The 26,361-nt window shown below is 36.1% G+C and overlaps 1 protein-coding gene across 2 annotated transcripts in view; it reads right to left on the bottom strand.

Annotated features, from left to right (window-relative positions):
- Window positions 1–26,361, bottom strand: part of BIN4 (double-stranded DNA binding protein) — a 160,588-nt gene that overhangs the window by 82,431 nt on the left and 51,796 nt on the right. For both annotated transcript variants that reach the window (XM_089812844.1, XM_089812845.1), the window contains exon 5: window positions 6,891–6,941. In XM_089812844.1, coding sequence (XP_089668970.1) covers window positions 6,891–6,941 — 51 coding nt within the window. The remainder of the gene's footprint in view (window positions 1–6,890; window positions 6,942–26,361) is intronic.

Raw genomic sequence — 26,361 nt, 5'->3', positions numbered from 1 at the left:
AAGAAATATTTGCCTTGATCTTTTCCGAGAATGTACTTGCAGGAAAAGAAAGATTGATATCAAATTGAAAGGGAGTGACAATTCTTGATAGGTAAAGGAGCTAAAAATATTGATGTTCGGAGGGAGTCTAACAAATCCATCTAAAGGAATAGATAGAGGATATGTTTCAACTGATCTTTGAAGATCTCAATCATATTACAATCAAAGGGAGTTTTGACTTCATGTAAACTTTTAGTATCATGTGTGTGATTGCATGATTTAATGGGCCTACCCCTTGTGTACGTCATGAGGAAGTGATGACTTCCAAATGATCATCACTTGTATTTGCAGAAGTTATAGAAAGGTGATGATCTTACAATAACTTAATTTTCTATTATGATGGATAACTTATAATGTCTATGCAGATCATGATAGATGATACTTTGCATGGTAGATGTTTATATGGTACACATTATGAGAATGTGTGTGCACATAATTTATAAATATTTTGAGTATTTGGTGAATAACATGTGTTGCTATTCTGGAAGACCAATACTCATGACATCAGATGTGATATCAAACCTTATTGAGTACATTGTGAATATCATGTGTTGATATTCAGTAGGCCATTACTCAAAGTATTTGGTCAATATCATATGTTGATATTCTGGAAGACCAATACTCATGATATCAAAATGGTGAATATCATATGTTAATATTCTGCAGACCATTATCTTATTTGAGTACATGGTGAATATCATATGTTGATGTTTTGTAGGCCATTACTCAAAGTATTTGGTGAACATCATGTGTTGATGTTCTGTAGGCCATTACTCAAAGTATTTGGTGAACATCATGTGTTGATGTTCTGTAGGCCATTACTTAGAGTATTTGGTGAACATCATGTGTAGGTATTCTAGAAGACCAATACTCATGATATCAAATGTGATATCAAAATGATGGATATCTTCTTATCAAAGATATCCTTAATCTTGCTAACTCGGTGTTACTTTGAGGTAATACATGTGTTTATCCTCCCTAGCTAAGAGGGAGTGTTGATGTTTGGTAGCTTTAGTAGGATAAACCTGTAAGATTAATTTATATATATATATATAAAAGATTATCATTTTATTAATTATATTAATGAATAGACTTGTCCCATGAAGGGACATGTCTCCTCTTGGTTTATTCCTCGTACAAATACAAAGAGATCGCTGCCATTTGAAAAATGCATACCAATATAAATGGCAGTATTATTACATTTGCAGCAATCTGAGAAAATCAACAAGCTTGTCTAAAAAATGCACAAACTTCACCCTGGAAAGGGCTTTTGATTAGAATATCAATCATTTGATCATCAATGTTGATGTAACTCAAGTAAATAGTATTCATATCTCTAATATAGTGATATTTGATCTCCACATGCTTTGACTTGTCATAAAATACAAGGTTGCAATTTGTATCACTCTTGGGGAGTACCAAGCTCACCAAGCATCCATTTATCTAGAAATATCACAACCTAGGTGTCCACATAAAGGTTGCTTCACAAAATCACTCAATGTAATGTTGTCATCTCATTGTGACATTCACAATGGCTACTTCTAGAGTGTGAATCAACACAAGTGCTAAGTCACGAAGTTTCTCAAGTGACCTCCACCATGGTCACTCCCAAAGGGTGGGTCCATCATGGCTACTCCCATGAATGGAAATGCAAATGAGCACAAGTGCCCGTGCCCATCATAGAATCACTCAACATGATGTTATCATTTCATCATGATATTCATCATGACTACTCCCAGGGTGAATAAACACAAGTGCTAAGTCGTGGATTCATTCCCACGACATCCATCATGGTTGCTCCACAAGAGTGGATCCACCATGGCTACTCCCAAAGGTGTTACAAGGGATTGGATCTCAAATTACTCCGCCTTATAGAAAATTGCACACAAGGGATTGCACCTTAAACTTCTCCCCTATAGAGAAGAATAAATTGAAGTACATCTCAAGGAATCAGTGACGTTGAGAATCCCTCTCAGCAAGGACTTCGTTCTAAATAACTACAAGCTTGTCTCAAAAATGCACAAACTTCACTCTGGCAAGAGGCTTGCTGAGAATATTAGCCATCTAATCATTAGTGTAGATGTAACTCAACTAAATACGATTCCTTTGCACCATATCAATACTATACTGATATTTCATCTCCACATGCTTTGACTTGTCATAAATTACAAGGTAGCCGTCTATATCACTCTTGGGGAATACCAAGCTCACCAAGCCTCCGTCTATTTAGAAATATCACAACCTAGGTGTCCAGATAAAGGCCTTCCAACCTACATACATAAATAGAACTCCATAACTAGAAACCATCTCAACATAGCCCACTCCTATTGAATCAATAGGCTCAAGATCCTTGGATGTCAACTGAAGAAAATCCTCTAGCCACTCCCTTTGTTACGAAAGTATGCCTTACCCACATGATCGCAATCATGGAAGATATCTTGCTCCAAAACACTCTCATCAACAAAGCATGATCCATATACGACTGGAAGTGCTAGATCCAAGACCACCTTGGACCTACTATCATAACATTGAGCCCCGGACAAGACAAAAATATGACCATCCTGAGATTAGAACGAAATCCCCTGGCAGTCTACTCCCTCTCGTTAGGAGGGCTCTCTTGTCTCAACTTTGATATGTAATCTTAAATGCTACCATCACCTACACAAATGCCTCGACAGCATTCCTAAAACACCATACTTCTTCTCCTCACACTCGCACTCTCTTCTACTAAAAAATATTTGAGAAACACTAATGCAATAAGAAAGCATTCTGAAAACATTATCATTTGATAGGATACAAAGTGATGTTATAGAACATTCCTACTGTTGTTCTAATGAAACACCAAGAAGTGAATTTAAGAGCTGAACTCCTTTGTTTTTTTAATGATACACACCACGAATTACTTGCATTGTTACAAAGAATCTAAAGAGACATTATAAGATCATCTTGAACCTCAACCATTGTCATTGGGTACACAAGTAGTTGTTACCATACAAACTAGTAAGTGCTTCCATTGTACACTCTTATACAAGAAAAGATGAGTGAGTCTTAAAATGCGTAATCAGTATTGGGTCTTCTTTTATTTCATATTGGATTGCACAATTATCTTCTTCTTTTTAAAGTTCAAATAGGTTTGGTCTTTGCACTTTTGTGTTTGTCTAAGTTTTGTAGGAACTCAACAAAATGCATTAGAGATCACCCATCCCTAGCAGAAGAAGCAGTGACACCATAATTTATTTATAATGCAGAGCCATTGTTTTTAAACAACAAAAATCCCTTTATACACTCTGTTTGAGTAAAAAGTCCTACTATGTGCCTTCACTCTTCCCACTACTCTCTACCACATGGTCCATATCAAATCTCAATAACTCCCTCTGCAATCAGCTTTCAACAATAGACATTATTGATTTCACAGTCGTCAAGCCATGAACCACAGATCATCACTCCACCACGAGCAACCCTTTTCATGTGATCTACACTTTATTTGGACCTTCTCTTTTCTTTTTCTTTTCTTACATCCAATGATATTTAATTTACATCTCAGATCCACTTCATAAATAGCTTAGTCGGTAGTTAAAGTGACTTTATACTCCTGTGGTGCCTTAAAGTTTCATACCAAGGCACATGTTTGATTTTACAATAACAATAGCTTCTCTCCTTCATATGGCAAGCTTCAAGGTTCCCTACCCTACAATTGAAGCTATCAATTATCGCAAGGCATCATATTTTGAACAGGCCTCTATTCATCAATGGTCAAATTTGTTATCCCAAAGGACCATCAACTTATCCTTATACTCAATGGAAACCTCACTATGAAAATCCCACTTTAATTGGGTTAGCATTGAGTGATGATCCAACCAGCATCTCAAACAGACCAGATCGAGTGCAAATTTTGCAGCAGCGAGCTCCTCCCATGTCGCTCTCCAACACGACATGGATCAAACTCCCACACACATTCAAGCCAACGCTATTGCGGGATAGTATTCGTAATAAAACAAATCCAGATTGACATCAACTCTCTTGATTTCAAGATCTATGTCAAATAGTTGTCATCTCTACAAAATTCAAACTATAATAATCAATATTAAAGAAAGTCAATCTGCTCTTTAGTAAAGCAGGCACACAAATATTTATTCTTAACTCCCAGATCCCTTGCAGCCAGGAGTCTTCAAGTATTGCAACTCATTCCCTTTAATCCCCTAGGAGATTGCATACACTTACGAGCATATCCACACCAAGGGTGACTTCAGCTCTTCCAATGGAGGAAGGAAGCGAGAACTTATTCAAGACCTACATACAGAAATACAAGAGCATTATACGAAGAGTAAACATGCCACTAAGCCCGTCAATTGTCTTCAAGTCCCGAGTCATACTGCTCCCTGATGCCAAGAGCTTCCCTACACTCTTCGATCTCACCAACGCGGACAAAGAAATGTTCTCACCATGCCGAACATTAATAACCAACAAATATTGATTTTTCAATGATAAAAATCATCTGCATAGGAATCATTCTCCTACTACTCGATCACAAACATGGAAGTGATTCTCCATACTTTCATCTCTTGATGCTCATCACAACAATATTTGTTAAACACCATGTCTTCAACCAATGCACAAGCTCGAGAATGCATCCGCTCTGATGCCATGTTGTTTTTCGTGCTCCTTAAACCAGAGGCAATGATTTGCCCACCCAACCATAGACAATACTTGATTGTCTCCCTCAAGCACTGCTTCTTAATAAGATTATGTGTATTTATTTTTTACTAAGAAAGAAAGATTTACTCTTCCTTTATACCTATCGGTGATGCCCCTTCATCAACGGTCACTACTTCTCCAAGATGGCCATATATAATTATATCAATTCATATAATTAATATATAATTATAACCTAGGCATGCACCTACAACACAATGGTAAATTATGAGCCTCTTGTTTGGGAGGCCTTGGATTAAGTCTACGCAAGTTTAATAAATTATATATATAACAATGATAATTAATTACAGCATATAATAATAATAATTAATCTTGGCTTCAGCCTCTTACCAATCAAAAACAATATATATATAACCCGTATAATTAATATATAATTCGATATCATATAATTCATTATCAATATAATCATTATATTATCAACAATAATTTTATCACAATAACTATTATAATATTAAAAAAGCTGGATTTCACTACTCCTGTTAGCTTTTGAGATTGCAACTAAGGCTTCCGCTTTTCATCATGCTCATGTCGATGACAAAGGTTTACTAGAAGAATTTGGGGTGGTTAGAGCATAACAGGCATCTCAGAAAGATGGGCATAGCTATTAGATCACAAGGTGCATCGCAAGGTTTAGGTTGGGATTGTGGTCACCTCAAGAATGGCACAAGGGAAGGACCTTCATGAAAACCCCATGCATCTATGCCAAATTCACAGGACACTATAAGCAAGCAGAGTGGTTGTTTGGAAAATAATGTTGCAATATGCGGTACTCGACAACGGATGTCGTTGGTTAAAGGTGGGTCGAGATTGAAAAAAAAACTAATTTGCGCACAGTGTGGAAAATCCACAGCATGGGGTGGGCTCTAACAAAAAGGATTGGTAAGGTGGGTAATGCGGAGATGCATGCTGCAACTTTGAAAACCCAAAACATTGGGGTTTCAAAGAAGTTTGGCATGCAGGAGGAAGGATCAGGGAATTTAATCAAACCCCAAATAGCAAGGTTCATTACAGTGGACATAGCAGATGAGGTGGGGGGGGGGGGGGGGGGGGCAGTGAAAAATAATATTGAAGTTTTCTTCGAGTTGGGTGACTTGGGTGAGTTGATAGAGTCTGAGTGAGTTCCACAATTGGATTTCAGTGAATTGGGAGCCATTTTTGGGCGGGTATGTCCAGATTTATCCTTGTGTGGGTGGTTTCTTTATTGTAGTTTTTGAAAATGCATTCGACAAAGCAAATCTTGTTGATTGTTCCAAGTACAGAATCTTCAGTTTTCATCATCCCTGGTAATCAGTCTCTTTGTCACAAGGGTCGAAATCCCTAACATTTTGTACCAAAGCCAAGGTTGTTGCCTGGGTAGTTACTACATCATTTAAGTGCAAATTGTAACACATATGTAAACCCTAACAACAATTCATTTGTTTCAATTCATGAATCAATGAAAATGAAGACTCTCAAAAAAATTGTAAGAAAACAAAACAATATTAAACTTATGGTTAACACATCGAGATCCGAAATTGACAAATTCAAAGGTCATATTTTCAAACAATGGAAATGGAAGATGGAAAGTGATCAGTGGGCTATAGTATCTACATCAACCAAACCCTAAAGCATATCTAAATGTATACCATCCAGTACTTGTTGATAATTGCCTTGCGGATTCTCTACATTATTTCCTTTGAACATTGCTTGACAATGGTGCTTGGATTTTGAAAGTCTTGAGTCACTCCAGTCCTCTATGCTAATCTGGATAAATTTCTTTCAGTTATGCTGATCCAGCATTAAAGGAATTATATCACTAACTCCTTCAAGAATGCCATTTTTCTTTATGTTTAATTTTTCATTTTAATTTTGATTGGTTGCAAATGCTACGTCCTTCAACAGATTTCTTATAAATATGTGCATAAAGCTGTAAATTTTAACATTGTACATTGTCACAATAGTTGGCAAATCAAAGCCCCACTTAAAAGTAGCACCTCAAAGGACAAAGAAGATCCCAAAGGAGGTTCAGATGGCCACATGGCATATAGTATAAAAAAGCGATTTCCAACCACAAAGCAGTTTTCTACATCCTTTCCTGTTAAATTATCCCTTCACTCTTTTGGCTAAATGAGAATTTCAATATAGTTAGGAAAAAATACCTTTGAACGATGAACTCTATCTGCAAATACCAAAGGCAATCTTGAGGCAACCTGCAGTAGCATCAGTAAGTTAACTCATTACAATCTGCAGATTTTAGCACGGAAACTTTGGTATGTTAAAAACATGACAAAAATAAAGATGATCTTCAAGCAACCTGGAAAAGCATCAATATATGAATTTATTAGAACCATGAGCTCTTTTCATATTTTCATGGAATAAATTCTTTGAGATTAATGTCTATCGATCTCCACCTTTTGTTCCCAACACATTGAAAGCTAATACTGCTTAAAGTAACAACAAAGTAAACCATATATTATCTGCCAATATCCAATGCAATACATCAGGCAAACAAAGCTGAAATGATCCTGTGGTAACAAATGTCAAATATAATCAATAAGAAACTGTGTGCACTATAGTATCCCATTTGCCAGTTACTTTGCACTGATACAAACTTCAAAGTCAGTTGGAAGGCATTTCATCACCCATGAAGTAGTGTTCAAAATGGAAGCAAATTCTTTTATGAAAACTATAGAGAATAGGAGGAAAGCACATCACAAAGGAAAGATTTGAATTAACTTCTTAAGCTTTGCATTGAAAATTGACAATGGATGAGTTGCAAAGGTTTCTGCAACATATATTTTGTAATGTCTCTTTTTAGGGACATTGGAATTAAAAAGACAACTTTAAAAAAGTATTAAAATGACACACAATGAAAATTAATAACAGTCATTTTTTATAAAAGAGGGCAATAATAAAGAGACAGAAGATGAATTCCAAGAGACAGGCAGTTGGAAAACGAAGGATCACAGGGATGCTTTCAAAGAACCTAGAGAAGCTCTGTTTGCTAATGCTTGGTTTATTCATTTTTCTTAGCATAGCTCTGGGAGCTTCTTATTTTAGATTCGATTTCCTGAAGACAGAAACCCTTGAGATTTTATTAGCAGATTCGACAGAAACCCAATTCGGAAATCCAATTCAACTTTGAGGTGGTTTTGCAATGGAATCCACAAATGGGCAAAACTGTTACTGTTTGAAGAAAAACATGGTTGAAATAATTTATCTATTTTGAGGGCAATAATCCTCCTTGTTTTCAGATATTATATGTTTTCAAAATTAGCTATTGGATAAATAAGAGTTAATTTTACATGCAGATTGTTTGCTTAAATTTCTGTGGTAAAAACAGGACAAAATATCATAGTGAGATATTACAGTGTTATCAAAGCAACTGTTCCTATTAGCCTGTGAGGTTTCGTGAATAATTGCAATTCTGTAGTCTTGGTCGGAATCAAAATTGCAATAATAAAAAGAATACCAGATTTACCCTTAAATCAAACTTCTCCAATGATTTCTCCTTCACAAGATTCCATTTTTTATTTTGTTCTTGGCAATCGCTTTTGGAAATTCCTCCATTAAAATAGCATACTTTAGCCATAGAGTGATTTATTAGATATATGTTACATTTATCCCAAAAATCACTTTATCTAAATTATTTTTAATTAGTGAATAGGATTTCAATGACGGTTCATTTTCCCACCTAACTTATTCTAATCACTTCTTAACCTGGTTGTGTCACTACGTTTTCCTCATTAGTCCTAATCATCATCATGGTCTAGTACTCTGGCACAGCAAAAATAAATGCATCCTACACACATGTTAATACTCATATCATAATCATCTATCGTCTATACCTCATCATATAAATTAAACTGTGCATAAAAAATATAAAAACTTACATCATTATCAGTCAGTAGCTGAATCACATTCATTGACAATATAAGCATCTAATCCATTGATAAAGTACATATCCATATAGGAAAAAAATCATGCGTCATATAGAAAGGCACAGTAGCATAACATCATGATCACCATAAATAGAATATACATCATAGATATAAATCAGAGAAGGAATGTACAATCATATAACAGATATAAATCATAATATTTAATTTTGCATACTCGCCAAGAAATGGGGCATTACACTTCTCCATAGCATGTAATAAAATGAAACTACTTTGCAGCAAGTACATGCATTGGAATGACTAAAATTGATGAGTGCAAGGTACCTGGGTGAGAAAGACAGGACTATTCTCATTGTCGAAGAGCAGCAAGTGAAAGTAGAAGATGTGCAAGATCCACCCATGGTTGATAAAAGCTTACAAATCCTAAAACTGCCCTTGTCCTCAGGACTGAGAACTTCACTAAGGCCTCTGAATTGTCTATCTTTATGCAAAACTGCCAAATAAAAAATCAAACGATTCTCTGGATAACTCAAAATGGAAGCAAGAAAAATTCAGTTATTAAAAGGTTGGTTACCACTTTTCAATTTCCCATAAAATGATCATCCTCAACCATGCCATCTAGGTTGGGTTCAGGAATATGGACCTTCTTATCAACAAGGTTGTGCAATACATTTTGTTTTCGAGCATTTCAAGGCTACAATTGAATGTGATGAATAGCCCCCAGATTGTTCACATTTCCTTCTTCAATCCCCATTCCAGTATGACCAGAGAGCAATTTGTAATGGATGACCAAATACGTAAAGATCCAAATAAATGGTAAGGTATATAAGTGTTTGCTAGTTGTCTGAATTTCGCTACTCTTAGAATTTTTTACCATTGAATTCTAACACAGTCAAATCCAGAAAACTAGCGAACATTCCTGTGGGTTGTGGAAAGCTAATAGCTTTGAAGATGTATAGCTTACTTTCCCAATGCTAAATCATATTTCATTTTAGGTAAGACTGTTGTAAAGAAAGTAGTTTAAACTTATCAAAGTACTCAAGCACTATATATGATTGACCAAGGTAAGGACCTACTACAAGAAATTTTGACAAAGGTTGCATGCTTTTGAAGAGCCAAAAGTTTTGCCACCTTTCAAAAAATATTTTCTATCATAAATTGAAAAGTGCAAATGTAGACAAGTGGATCAATAAACTTAAGATAAAAGAGGAGATACAACCCAGCACCTCTCCTTGTGGATCTCCAGCTTTTATTACCTCAAAAATTTAAAGATGAGTGGAGGATGGTCACTAACAATAAAGTTTTAACTTAAATAATTATAAAGAACAGACACCCATTGCCGAGATCAATGACCTTGATCTTTCACAAAAATGGGTCTACTTTAGCTATAAAAAAATCCTACTCATTGTTAGAAAATTGCATGAAAATTAAATATTTTCTTTATGAATGATTTATGATGCCCTTTGGGCTCAACAATGTTCCTACAGCATACATGGAGCTCACTACTGATATTCTCTATCCTCGCCTTGGATGATCCATTATTATGTATTTGGATAATATATTGATGCTTAGTAAAAATTGGAGATCATATTTATCATTTTCACTGCATCAAAGCTGCTCCATTCGCACCACTTCAAGCTAATATTAAGTCATATGTTCAATATTCTATTAAATAATTAAGTTTTAATATTGATCAAAATAGGGTACAGGACACGTTTCTTATCCCCAGGGGACTTATTTCCATTTTAGAAACATTTTGGGGACAGTGGGATGAAAAGAGGACATCCCTGTAATGTCCCCTTCTCACTAGCACTCAGATTTAATGGAGTTTGGCCTATAATCAGACCCTCGAAGGCCAAGGTGTTGAGGAGAGGGTTGTGTGGACAGTTCTTACTGTTGTCATAATCTTCCACAAATGTCTGGCAGTTACAGGTTTCCTACAGCCACAAACTTCCTGTAGCCTTATGATATTTGCACTTTATATTAATTATCTTTTTAATATTACTTTAAAGTGCAATTAATTATTATTGTAAGAAAGGGTGAACTTTCTAGAAAGTGAAATTAAATATTATTTTTATTTCTTCTAGAAGGAGGCCGACGTCTTGAGGAAAAGAATAAATACGGAGGGAAGCCTCATTGTTGGATATCGAATGTGTTGCCATCTATTTTGTCTAATAACTTGTGGAGCCAAGGGCTTTTGCAGTTTTCTACATTGATCATTGGGAACGAACACTCCCACTGATTCACATAATTGATGTGGTGAAAGATCCTTCGAAGGGTTGCAACAATTGGAGAAGACAATCAGTCTTTTCATTGTGCCAGGTTTGTGGCCTAGGGCCAGATTTGAGGAGTAATGTTTGAAGGAATAAGTCTGGTTTTAATCTCCAGACATATTGCGGTAGGGCTGGGATATTTGGTTAATAATTCTGGAAGAGTTGAAAGACTTTTCTGTAGCTGAAGGTGAACAGTTTCGCTGCTACAATGTCGTTGCTACAGTATTTTTGCTACAGTGTCGTCACTATAGTAAAATCCAAGTTTTTTTGGGTGGTTTCCAAGTTCCTATCCATTTATATTTTGCATTGCATTGAGGTTAGATCTTAATATCTTAGGGCATTTGTAGGGATCTAGAAATCAGTATGGAAGTCTTGTAATATGATTTATATCAGAATCTTATATCAATAAGTTGTCAAAAGAGATCAGAATATCATTGAAAATCATAGCAGGCATTGCCCTAATGTTTTATTTTTGTAGATGCATATTTTCTCATTGTAACCAATGCTATATGATTCAAAATAATACAAAAAAAAAATTGCATCTTCATTGTTAGATGTTTTAGAGTTCTTTGCTTAGTTACCGATTCGTGATACGAATCCGATTCGGGCACGTGAATCGGATCCGTGGATTCGTGATTTTTTTTTCCCCCCGATTAGGATTCGTGGGGGATTCGTGAATATATATATATATATATATATATATATATATATATATATATATATATATATTACTGATCTTGCCCAAGCCCCAACTAGTAACAGATATATATATATATATATATTTATTTATTTATTTATTTGTTTCTCTCATTTATTAGTATATATAATGCATAAAAAGGTCATTTTAGCACTAGAAAGCAAAAAAATATATTTTAAAAAGTCATATTAAATAACTTAGACTCACTTAAACTTGTCGATCCTTGAGGATTCGTGCCTGGATTCGTGCAGATCCGGGCAGGATCCTTGTTTTACACAGTGGATTCGTCAGGATTCGTGGGCCATGAATCCGGACGAATCCACTGTGTAAAACAAGGATCCTGCCCGGATCTGCACGAATCCAGGCACGAATCTGGATCAGGATCGGACCCGAATCCAAATCCGGCCTCTAGGGCACGAATCCGGTAACTAAGGTTCTTTGCAAGCATATTTATTAAAGTTTGGCATTTAGAAAGAAATCAAAATTTAGATCTGCACTATATATCTTGTGCGCAAAGTGTTTGACAAAATTCTCAAGTTAAGGAATAAGAAAATTTAATTCAGAATTGAAAGGGATATTACAGTGGTATCAGAGCTTGCTTGCAAAGTGTTTAACGAAATGTCAAACAATTAATTATAAAGATTTGTTGTTTGACGAAATTATAACCAATTGGGGTTACAGTGGTATCATAGCCCTAATCCTGCCATCCTGGAGGGTTGGAGTTTCATATGCAGCTACAACAGCAAGGTCACCTTAGGGTTTGCACTCATAGGAGAAGAGAACGAGAGCAAAATCAGTTTGAGAATATACCCTTAGAAGAGATGGGTGACATGGGAGGAGGAGAACCACCAAGAAACGAAGGAAGATATGTTAGAGACATTGAAGAAAAAGAGGCACGAGAATTTTTTAGACATATTGTAGCGGGGCAGCAATAGATAGCTGAAGCACTATGAGCACTCACTACAACAATATGACAAATGACCCCGCAAGACAGACAAAAGAAAGTGCTAGATGATGATAGGAGTAAACCACACAAAGCTCCCACCTGTACCATTAATGGGCCTACATGCCCTACCTTTCTAAGGGATGAACTTGAAGATGGTAATGTTGAAGGAGAGGCAACATTTGCAAATCATCTTATGGCAGAGAATGTTGAATGGGAATGATTGACACCAGAGGTTAGGGAACACTTGAGCTTTGACAGATTTCCACATCAAAGGAGAAACCAATGCAAGATAAGATGAGATTGAAGACCAAGAGATCAAAACAAAGATCCGAAGCATGCAGCCAACACATTCACATTACCTATGCTTGATGGCAGTGGGAACGTTGCAGTTCAGTCTTGGATTCATAAGCTAGACACTTTCCAGAATCTTCAATCCATGATAAAGGAGAATGATTTTATGTCTTCTAGTTCCAATAAGGTATGTAAAAAGTTATATGATGAATTTGATAGACATGCAGATTTGAATCAAGAAATATATATAACAGTCTTGGGCAATGATTTGTCTACATCATCCTTACAAGAGGTTTCACAAGAGGTTATGGAATTGATCTTGGGTATTGACACTCAAGATCCCGGTGCCATGAATGGTAATCACATGAACACTTCTGAATTTTATGACATCAGTTATGAAACCTTGCATCCTCAATGGTTAGCAGTGCAGAATGCTATCCTTGAGTTGTCACATGGTAGTACTCAAGAAGTGGGTACTAATGACAGAATGTATGATGCGGATTCATGTCATGATGAGTCTGATTTTTCAAAACAGCCCTTAGAAATTGAGTTTGAAGATTTTGCTATTAGCATGGAGTCCCAAGAATGCGAGCTAGATGAACATGCAGTTGAGTGTTATGTTGAGAAGCATAGCAGAAGTTCCTTGAATGTGGGTATGTGTATGGATAATAGCACACAACATAATGCTTCTAATTCAGACTCGTTTGAGTCAAAGATATTGTTTTGGAAGGGGCAATTACAAAGACCTCATCATTTGATTGAGCCTCTTAAGGTGGATATGAAGGTTGATCCTCTACTTAGTGGAGCAGACTTTAGTGTTTTGATTACAAGTGATGACGGTAACACTTTACAATGGCACGATATTATTACTGATTTGTTTGAGGACAATTGTGTTATACACCATCATTCTCATGAGATAACAGCTTGTGATAAGGAGAAAGTAAGCGCTATGATATCATTCATTAATAGAAGTCATACACCTATTAGTAAACACAAAGATATCAATCATACGAGAGCTGGTCTGACATACTTTAGCATTAAAGAGGTAAAGAGGTTTAAAGAAATGAATGATGAATGGTTGCAAAAAGCTAAAAGTGCTAAATTGGTGGCTGCCAATGCAAAACAATGTCTTCAAAAAGTCAAAGGAAAGGTCAGTCTAATCAACATACAAAGGCAAAAGAGGATGGATAACATTAGAAGACTCTTATTTCAATCAGAGAATGAATCTGAAACTGTACCTGGTTCCAATGACAACAATGAAGTTGTTGAGTCTGATCAACTAAAGGATATGGTGAAGATTCCAAACATGGAGAAACAAGAACAGTTGAGGGTTCTTCAGGTGCAGCTAAAGTTGTTTATAGCTTGGAGACTTAGCTGAAGGTGGAGGAGGATGAGATTATTGCAGCGTTATCTCATCATAACATGATGCACAAACGGATTGAGGATCATCTTTGGGCAATTCAGAAAGGGGTAGATCCAAAGGGGGAATTAGCAACCCTACATCGAGAAACACTTAATGATTTGCATAGGAAGTTGTGTTTTTGTTGCAAAAGGTTCAATGAAACAAACCATGATTGTCCACTAAGGCCAAAGGGGAAGGCTAGCCGTGTTATGTGCACATTGTATGAGGATTCTAAATCTGAAAATCCAGATGAGCAATCTGATCAAGAAGATTTTGAGGCAGCAAGATCAAAACATTATGAAGAAAAGGCTGAAAAGGAAGAGATGGTTCAGCTACAAGAAGCATGTCTCACTAGCATACCGTGTGACAGAACCTTTAGGCTATATGGAGTTTTAGCTGGGCAACAAATCATTATTTTGCTTGACACAAGAGCCACACATAACTTCATTTATACCCAGTTGGTTGAGAGATGCAATATACAAACAAAGGACTTTAAGGGTACCAGAGTAAAGGTTGCAGACAGCTACACTCTTAGGTACAACACGAAGATTCCAGATCTGCCCGTGAGTTTGAATAACTTTGAGTTTAAGGTAGATTTTTATGTGGTGAACATCGGACATACTGATATGGCATTGGGAATGACATGGTTTCATGACATAGGTGAATAACCCCTTTATCTTCAGGACATGGAAATAAGATTTCAGATGGATGGGAAGAGCCATGTGCTAAAGGCCCTTAGAGACTCTAGCTGTAGGACTATATCTTTTAGGAGGATGGAACAACTCATGTGTTATGACATGGTTGAGTGGGCAGCAGATTGTGTTTTGATGCCAATACATGAGGAGCAGCAAAAACCTACTTATCATCCAAACATACAACACTTCAGGCAGTTTGTGCTAGTTTCCTTGGATGATATCTTGATGAACAGCAAATCATAGAGGGAGAATATTACACATCTTAATACAGGTTTGGGTATTCTTGGCAAAGAATCTTTGTATGTCAAGGAATCAAAGTGTGAATTAGGCTTCAAAGCATTCTTGTATTTAGGCTACATCATCAACACAAAAGGAGTATGCATAGTTCTAGACAAGGTCAAGACAATAATTAAGTGGCCTATACTTGAGGGTCTCACATAGCTTAGAGGAATTTTGGGCTCATGTGGCTTTCACTGCAGATTTGTTAATGGATATTCATGGCATGCAGAACCACTTTTTGATCTAACCAAGAAAGGATATCTTAGGAACTACATAGCAAGGCAGCAAAAGGGATGGGTGAAGTGCATATGTCTTTGTGAGTACTACTATAATAACACCAACCATCTTTCTATTTAAATGACACCATTTATGATCTTGTATGGTTATGAGGCACCCAACTTTCTTGATTTATTGATGAGTAATAGTAGAGTGCCTAGTGCTGGAGCTTTGCTGTAGGAAAATAAAGATATCATGAGGGTTCTCAAGGAGAATATTCAGAGAGTAGAAAACCAACAGAAGCAATATGCATATCAGAAGAGAGTTGAACATTCATTCGAGGTAGGAGATATGGTATGCTTGATGCTATAGCCTTATAGACAGTCTACACTCAAGAAGAATGGTGCGGAGAGGCTCAAGTCACAATACTATGGACCCTTCAAAATCATTAGGCGTGTGGGTGATGTAGCTTATGAATTGGAGTTGCCAGCTGATAGTAAGGTCCAGAATGTTTTTAATGTGTCATGCCTCACGAAGGCGTTAGGACATTGAGTGTTTCCTTCCACAACTTTACCACCCTTAGATGATGAGGGTAAGATGATTCTGGACAAAGGCTATATTGGATGTTAGGGAGAAACAGGTGAGGAGACATGTTATCAGGGAATATTTCAACAAATGGAAGGACTTGCTGTTGGGGATGCTACTTGGGAAGGTGGGGAAATTTTGCAGCATCCAAAGTTGAGATTGCTTGAGGACAAGTAATTTCAGGGAGGGCAAACTGTAATGTCCCCTTCTCACTAGCACTCAGATTTAATGGAGTTTGGCCTATGATCGGACCCTCAAAGGCCAATGTGTTGAGTAGAGGGTCGTGTGGGCAGTTCTTACTGTTGTCATAATCTTCCTACAGCCACAAACGTCTAGCAGTTACAGGTTTCTAGCAGCCACGAACTTCTTGTAGCTTATGATATTTGCACTTTATATTAATTATATTTTTAATATTACTTTAACGTGCAATGAATTATTATTGTAAGAAAGGGTGAATCTTCTAGAATCTTCTAGAAAGTAAAATTACATATTATTATTTTTATTTCTTATAGAAGGAGGTCGACCTCTTGAGGAAAAGAATAAATAAGGAGGGAAGCCTCATTGTTGGTTATCAAATGTGTTGCCATCTACTTTGCCTAATAACTTGTGGAGCCAAGGGTTTCTGCAATTTGCTACATTGGTCATTGGGAACAAACACTCACATTGATTCGCATAACTGAGGTGGTGAAAGATCCTCCGAAGGGTTGTAACTATTGGAGAAAACAATCAGTCTTTTCATTGTGTCGAACCTGTGGCCTAAGGCCAGATTTGAGGAGTAAATTTTGAAGGAATAAGTCTGATATTAATCTCCAAACATATTGCAATAGGGCTGAGATATTTGGTTAATGATTATAGAAGAGTTGAATGACTTTCCTGTAGTTGAAGGTGAACAGTTTTGTTGCTACAATGTCGTCGTTGTAGTATTTTGCTATAGTACCATCGCTACAGTAAAATCCAGGGTTCTTTTGGGGCGGTTTCCAAGTTCCTATCCATTTATATTTTGCATTGCATTGAGGTTAGATCTTAATATCTTAGGGCATTTGTAAGGATTTAGAAATCAGTGTGGAAGTCTTATAACCTGATTTATATCAGAATCTTATATCAAAAAGTTGTTAAAAGAGATTAGAATATCATTGAAAATCATAGCAAGCATTGCCATAATGTTTTATTTTTGTAGATGCATATTTTCTCATTTGTAACCAATGCTATATGTTTCAAAATAATACAAAAAAAATTTGCATCTTCATTGATAGATGTTTTGGAGTTTTTTGCAAGCATATTTATTAAAGTTTGGCATTTAGAAAGAAAACAGAATTTAGATCTGCAATATATCCCTTGTGTGCAAAGTGTTTGATGATATTCTCAGGTTAAGGAATAAGAAAATTTAATTCAGAATTGAAGGGATATTATAGTGGTATCAGAGCTTGCTTGCAAAGTGTTTGACAAAATGTCAAACAACTAAATTATCAAGATTTGGTGTTTAACTAACTTATAACCAATTGGGGTTATTAAAATCCCCTACCCATTACTAATTTCAAAATGTTTAACTTTTAGATTGTACATATTTTTCAATCCCGCACTTAGAGGAAGACTCAATCTTCCTACATATATGATGGTGGTGCCCCGTAACCAAGGGACAACACCTTTCATATCATTATATTATATAATATTATATTATTATTATTATATCATTATATTGAATATAACAATTACAATATTATTATATTTAATATAATTATTACTATATTATTATATTTAATATAATAAGTATATAATATAATTATTATTCCTATAATATTTATATTGTCAATTATCTATCATATTATTTTAACACAATAATTATATTATCGCAACCTTTATGTTATTTATGTTAGCATAAAGGAATTTGACCATAGCTACAATACCATCAACACTGCCTCTTGTTAGCCGACTGGATGGTTCCGGATGTTTCTGTAGCCGACGGTCCGGTGGTAAATAGTTTGTAACGGATAAAATAATTGTGGCCGACAGACTCCTTCGGGAAGGTTCGGCAGTAGTATTTATATCCCGTCCGGGATCATTGTAAAACATCATTCACTTACTATTGCGAATATTATGCTACTGTTCTGCTGTTACTTTCTGTGTGCGTTCATTTACTTTACCTGTACGGTAAACACCTCTTAGCTAGGGAGGAATCCTTCTTGATAACTTATAATTCGTCCTCTTGACGCTATCTTAAATGATTTAATTATGAGAATGATAAATAAGCATATGTATAAATAATTCATAATAAAATTAATCAATTAATATCTAATATAATACTTCATATTATTTTAGACATCACTATGAATTAGATATGTAAGTATCCTGAAGCTAACTTTAACACTCCATCTTTAGCTAAGGAAGCTTTCATATTAGGTGGAGAAATATTAACTTAATGAATATTCACTATAGTGGATGTACAAATCATCTTTATGGCATATCGTTGGATATCACTATATGTGTTATCCACTAAAAATGATTAGGATCTCTACCATTATTGCATGTCATCAGGAACTATTAAAGAAACTCCCACCATAATGAGTTTACAAGATTACCTCTATAGCATGTCGTCAGATATCACCATATGTGTTATCCACCATAAAGGATTTGGAGATACCCACCATTATAGCATGTTGTCAGATATCACCATAAGTATTATCCACTATAATGGATTAGGGTAACTACTATTATGGCATGTCATTAGGTATCGCCACATGTGTTACCCACCATAATAGATTTAAAGAATTATCTTTATAGCATGTCATTGGATATCACCATCTATGTTATCCACCATAATGGATTTAAGATATCTACCACTATGGCATGTCATCAGGTATCACCACAATTGTTACCCACCATGATGGATTTAAGATATTTATCACTACGAAATGTCGTTAGGTTTCACCACATGTATTACCCACGATAATTGTGAGAAAAATGAAAGTAGAACAAGCAAAACAAATGAATCCAAGAGCGCAAGAGTAATGAGATGTTACCATGACAACCAAATTCCAAGAGCATGAGCCAAGACGCCAACAAGAGGAGAACAAGATTTTGAAAGAGGAGAAGCAAAGAAAAACCCCTACTGAATTATTATGAATGAAGCAAAGCCTAGAGAGAGAGAGAGAGAGAGTAATAAGCTTATTACAATAATAGTGTTGTGTGTTGAATTCAAGAAAAATGAGAGAGAGACATCTCTTAAATAGAGATGAGGAGAGAAGTTACAAAAATAGCTCACCAATCTATGAATGCCAACATTCATAATAAGTGTGGGTAAGTCTCAACATCCTCTTAAGGAGTATAAACTAATTTCCTTATAAAAAGAATTACTAAAATGATATGTCCTCACACATAGACAATAGAAAAAGCAAATGGCATGTCCTTACACTTGGACTAGAGGACAAAAAATTACATAAGGGATACCTTGCTTTATCCCAATTAAACAAATAAATACAAATAAATACAACTAAGGAAAGATTACTACTACTAACAATAATGGATTTAAGATATCTACCATTATGGCATGTCGTCAAGTATCACCACATGAGTTACCCACAATAATGGATTTAAGATGTCTATCACTATGGCATGTCATCTGGTATCACTACATGTGTTACCCACCATAATGGATTTCAGGAAATCTACAAAAGTAATGGAAATTATTTTATGAGACATGAACCTTCATTGTGAGATTGTCACCTCACAATGAAGATAACAATATACAAGTCTCTTATCATTGTGAGATTGTCACCTCACAAGGTTAATCATATCATAATTATACATAAATCACCACAAGTTCTCTTGCGTGATGTTGTCGTGGCATCATATATATGACATCCACCATAGACCATATCAGAGGGTAGAACAAGGCCTTTTACCTCAAGAACTTCTCTCACAAAGAAGAGCTCATTAACAAGGTATGTACCTCAAACTTCTTCGTTGTGGATAAGAAATCATTAAGAAGATATCAACCTTTTGCCCTCCTTGTCCAAGGTTGCTTCTGATGAACTGTCAGACTCCCTCTAAATCTGATTTCAATCTTCTGACCTCCTTGTCCAAGATCCTTATTAGTTAACTAAAGAAATCCCCTAGTTGCTCCCTCTATCGCAGAAGGATACCCTTCTTCAAGAATGCAATCAGGTCTAAATTATCTCTAACGACTTCAACGATGAGAAAATTAGCCTGCTCCAATAATGTTGTTGGCTTCACATCCTTACAATACAATAGTGGTTGCACGTCTCTTTACAAAGATTTTGTTCTACAGGATCAACGCACTTCCATCACTATTCTTCTGCATAAGGTGATATATCAAACACATAAATGGTGGACATATAGTGGTCATATACCTGACAAAGTCAATGGCCCCTGGGAAAATAGAGCTTATTACCCAATACCACTGTTGTCAAGTAAAGCGGCTCACCTCTGCCATGCTTAGGAATTGCATTTCAAAATTTTGAAGTGCTCTGCATACTCTTCACATGAGATCTGTCTATGTTCTTCCACATATTAAGCTTACTGTCATATGCCTCAACATGCCCTCCTCTCTGTTGGAGATCGAAATCCAAGTTAGCAACAAGCTTTACAAGTTGGACTGCAAAGCGAACATCTGGAAACACTTCAGTGTTTGAGTGATGATTTGCTACCTCACTTTGAATTTACACTTTACATCACGACAAATTTCCTTGTTAAGAACACCCTCAGGTGCAGAAGGGAAAAGTACATCACATTCTTGAAGTAACAATGTTTGGGGTCAACAATTTCATTTGCCCCTACAAATCCTCTGAAGCCAGCAAACTATCGAACAATGGCCACACAACAAATGTCTATTTCAAGCATAGTTTGCAAACTCGGACTCAAAGAGTACTCGGCAAGCCCAAAATTTCCAACTTGGCATATACTCAGGGAAAACTCGGCAACTCAGAAAGTCCAAAAATTTAGAATCTCTTAAAGAACCATATTTTTTTTTTGTAGAATACAATTACAAAATGCATTAAATTAGTAATTGACATTTCAATAGAGAAAATGTGTAGTGTGATAGCACTAAAATGATGTGAAAAATGCATCCAATCCAATGTTTTCCCTGCATCAACATTTTTACCTACATTTTTTTACGTCTATAAATATGCGAGAGTTAAACTTGAGAGTACTCACCCAGCAAAAAAACTTGGGAGTACTGGGCAACTCTGAGAGTACTTGGAGAGTTTGCAAACTATGATTTCTGTCGACCGACTGGATGGTCCCGACGGTTTTTCTGTAGCCGACGGAATGATTGTCGTCGGTGTTTTGTATTTTGTAGCCGACAGGTAAATAGTTTGTAGCGGATTTAATGTTTGTGGCCGACGGACTCCTTCGGAAAGGTTCGACGGATAGTATTTATATCCCGTCTGGGATCATTGTAAATTATTATGATCTATCATTCATCATTGATCTTATCAAGCATAATGTATGTCTGGCATATGCAAATATAATTCTGCTATTCTGTTCCATTGTCTGTATGCGTTCATTTACTTTACCTGTATGGTAAACAATTTCAGGTTTATGTCCACATGTTGTGGAGGACCATTAAGCTAGTGCATGACAGCTTTGTAAACCTCTTGGAATATAAATAAATATTCTTCATCTCCAAGTAATAAATATGCTTAAGGAAGGCATGCTTACAGAAGGTACACAAAACAAATCTATGCTTGCAGCAGTCTCAAAATCATTTTAGATCGATTGTCCCCAACAGTGTTCCAAACAACGCAATCAACATGTGTCAAGGTAGCACATTGATTTCCTCCAATGGATCTGTACAATAATTCTTTAGCCATCTGATGTTATGAAAAATATTATTCTGAAACAGATTACTGTCGTTGATTTGTATAAACCATTTGGCTCTGTTTGAGACTGTAAGGGTACAGTTGATGCTTCTAACAAACATTTCCCATATATTTTAATATGCAATAAATTATTTTGTGTATTGGGTTAATATGAAAGAGTAACAATGTCCTCTAGCAAGGCCCAAGAACAGAATGCTTTTGATGCTCAACCATTCCATCATATAACTCAGATTTTGAAGTTTAGTATAAATCTTTAGAACGCTTAATGATATCTGGAAAGTCATAAACGATTTCCCAAGCTCCTGAGCTTCCATTGGTATCATTAAACACTCAATCCCATACTTTACTTAAGTCGATGCCCAACATTAACTAAACTGACTGACTTCCCTGAATATGTTTTTTTTTTTTTTTTTTATTTAATTAATTTAATTTTCAATTTCCTTTGAGACTGTAATGTGTTCATGCAGCACTTGTGAGGTTTCATCTACATTCCTATCAATACTACGTGATTGACTTGGATGATAGTGAGATTCTCTGTCACAATTATCCATGTTGAAAATGGTTCAGTCCCATTATCAATCGAAGAATGCAAATAAGTCTCAGAAATATTTTCAACAAAATTGCCTTTGTCATTAATCTGTAATTGATCTTCAAAATTTTCTTGCGTCTCATTTATATTTCCAGAATACTCCCATGTACACCTCACATAAACTTTTTAAATCTGGTGTAGATTTCAGATAGGAATGTGATGTCTTCAGGGTTTTTTCTATTTTATTTGCAACTCAAGACAAATACCTTTAGCAATCAGAGATTCTTGAGGATTCTTGGCAGAACAAGCATGCACAGTAGCTTATTGCTCAATGATTTGTTCAACAGATCTTGTTTTGGTAGAAAAAAAGTCACAAGATTCGAATTCGAATTCAAGTTTGTTGATCATGAAATTCAGATGAAATTCGGCAGGGTAAAAATTAGGGAAAAAATTTGACATTGAATTTAACATTGCTCAATACTTAAACTAAATAACTCAATATTATTTTAAAATAATATAATATTATTATATATAACAATATTATATTACATTCCATAAAATTCGGATGAAGTTCGGAAAGGGTAGAAATTCGCTGAAATTCAAACTTAATCGATGAAATTCCATGAATCCTGTGACTTAGGAAAAACAAGCAAAAATGTCTCAAGAAGCTTCACAGGACAGCAGGACTGATCACTTTCAATATCTGGGGTTGATTCAGATTGTTGATGATCAAAAGTAATTGACGGGAGACGTGATTACCACTAAGACTCAGATTTTGCAGTAGGGTAAGATGACAGAGACATTTGGGTAATGTTGGTCAATTAGTTAAGCGATATATCTAGTGTAACCAAATTGGTAGACTTTGATACAGAGTCATGAATTTGGCCAATGAGATTGTTATCATTAAGAATGAGCATCAACAGAATGACAAGCCTGATTAGTTCATTGCTTGTCCAAATACCATTCCTGGAACAGCTATGAATGGATGAAAATCTATGCAAGGGTCCCAATCCTCCTCTGCAAGGGAACATATTGTCTCTCACCCTTTAGCCATCAACAGAATTTCCTCATGGGTAATTTTCTCCATAGTCTGCAATCACTATATCTGAGATAACATTATTGGTCAACTTGCCTCTGTCTTTGGAAGGATACGAATACTCTGGTCAACAACTTTATTTTCTAACTCATCCAAATGTAGTATTTACTATATCTATGGGGATCCACCAGAAAAATGATTATATTATTATGGCCCATGGGTTTGTGGATTAGTGATAGAAGAATCCTAGCCAGGGGAAAATCCAAATGATTTCTTCAAACCTAAGTTGCCGGTTTGGATGCGGGTTTGACATTCGGGTTTGAAATTTGCTCTAAATTTTTTTGGGTTGGGTTTGGGTTTGTCTGTAAAAGATTTTTTTTTAATTTTAATATACATATGCTGCAGCAAATAAGGTCATACACCACCATGCTAATATAAAGCAATTTAGCAAAATACACCACTATGCTAATATAAAGCAATTTAGCAAAATACACCACTACATATATTAACGACTTTGTTCGAATGGCATAACAAAATGTCAAAATACACCATGTGAATGTTTTGGTTGAAAAACTTTAAAACAGCAATGTCAACATTGCACTGGTGTGTTTCTAGATTCGATTGTGTTAAGATTTTTACCATCAACGTTTCGACTATATTTTTTGTGCTTCTCTTGCTCTTCATCCTGATGATGGATCACGTAGTGTGATTCGAAACGTTGATGGTAAAAATCTTAACACAATCGAATCCAGAAACACACCAGTGCAATATAATGGATTGTGGAAATTTGTTCTCTTTAATGTCAACATTACTAATCAGTAACAAGTAATCAGTCATACACTCATATGTGATCAAATATCAACATATCAAAAATCATCAAATAATTCATAATCAGTAGGTTGTTGCTGATTAGAAGCCCAATTTGTGCCACTAGCATCAACAGTCTCAACCGTAGTCTCAGTCATAGCCTTGGGATCAGCTCCATCAGTACTGTATCTTAGGATCACCATCTCCAATCGCAAGTGCATCAAAGTGGACTTCCAACTCCGCAGCCATTGGGTCGACATCCCATTGTTTTGCCTCCCCCTTTTTGTAGGTATTCTCTTTGTGAGCTAAGAGCCTCAAGTTTGAATGCACATACACCAAGTTATCTGTTTTCTTGGAATTTAGTCAGTTGCATTTTATTGAGTGGATGAAAGAGTATGTGCTCCAATTCCTCTCAAAGGATGATGAACTAGCAACCTATCAAGATTTGTGAATTTATAAACAAGAAACCCAGCCTGCTAACTAGCTACGCGGAGGTTCCCCTTCGCGGCCAGCTTCTTAGAGGGACTATGGCCTCCTAGGCGAGTTTTGAATATTTAGCAACAAGAAACTAGAAATTAGAATATTAAGATTAAAGAACTTGCCTGTGATAAAATTTTGATGGCAGTGGGCTGCGAGTGTTGATATCTTTGTCCATGGAAGTAACACCATTTATGAGTATCAACATTGTTCTTGTCTTCAAGAGCGTCAAGACCACAATCATCAATTCTCATGAAACTCATAAATTCAGACCTCACTACAGGTCGTAGGTGCTCAAGAAAAAGTCTTCGAAGGGCTGCCTTGTACCCTTGAGCAACTTTAGAATCTTTGTATGGGGCAACTCTAGTGGTACTCCCCTTGAGGACATATTGGCTATAGAACGTGAGGCTTAATGCAAAGGCAAGAAGATGCAAAGGGGCAATCATTTTGTTCCATCTCTCTACCATGATTATATGTAGCTCCTTGAAGAACATTTCATCAGGATCTTGCTCTTTCTCATTTATGATATTTCTAATGTCCTCAACCATGAAGTCAATGCCATCATATACCTCACCCAAACAAGGCCTATCCATGTTTGCGTATTGGATCATGCTCAATATATGCTCCATGATCTTCAGAAGGTACTCAGCACAATCCCACCAAGATTCATCTAGTATCAATCCCCTTATGGCAGCTGTCTTAGCACTATTAGATTGCCTCCATATGTTCCAATTAGCACTACTTACCATTCTAGCTAATTCATCTTTGACCTTGACAAGGCATTTTAACAAAATAGTGTTGGAGGCAAAGCGTGTCTCAACAACCTATTTTAAAATCAAAACAGTAATAGATTAAAATTTTGAAAGTGTAGAAAGTTTACTAAAGCGATTAAATTTCTAAAACATGTTTAAATTTTAAACAATTCAACTTACCTTCAAGAGCTCCAATTTCGAGAATTGTCTAAATATGGCTTGTGTCATATGGTGGTTCGTGACAAACAATTGGGTCTCTTGTGCCTCTTCATACATCTTTTTTATCCACTCAACCTAAGTGCCAATTTTTTGCAGCATTAGGTTAAGTGAGTGCACAGCACAAGGTGTCCAAAAAATGTCTTCATACCGCTCCTCAAACAATAAGCTGGCAACCCTACAATTCTTTGCATTGTTGGTTATTACTTGAACAACATTTTGAGGGCCAGCTTGCTAAATAGCTTGGATGAGAATGTTTGCAATCAAAGGACCATCCTTTACCTCTCCTTCCCAATCCACAACTTTCAGAAACATTGCACCTCTTGTAGACACTGCAATAACATTCACCAAAGGACAGTTCCTTGCATATTCTCATCCATCTAATACTATTGTCACACCTGTTTCGACCCATGAATCCTTGATGGGCAACATGGCATTCTCTACACGAGCCAACCCATCATCTAATAAAGTGGTGTGTATCTTCTCGTAACCAAGGCCAATGAACCCGGTTGGACCCTCATTAACTGCCCTTATATCGTCAATACGGTGAGCGAACAATATTTAACGACAATCCATTTGCATAAACGCATTTAGCTACAGCTTGATCAGCAATGTCTCTAGCTTCACTTTGGAATGATGATTCTAAGGGTCCCACTACTCTCTTACAACCTGTTGTTGAGGAGGATGCAA

The sequence above is a fragment of the Cupressus sempervirens genome, chromosome 2 (genome assembly GCF_028749045.1).
Source record: "Cupressus sempervirens isolate cs-2001-9-10 chromosome 2, ASM2874904v1, whole genome shotgun sequence".
NCBI lineage: Eukaryota > Viridiplantae > Streptophyta > Pinopsida > Cupressales > Cupressaceae > Cupressus > Cupressus sempervirens.
The sequence above is the reverse complement of the archived record's forward strand: the minus strand, read 5'-3'. Positions and strand labels throughout refer to the sequence as shown.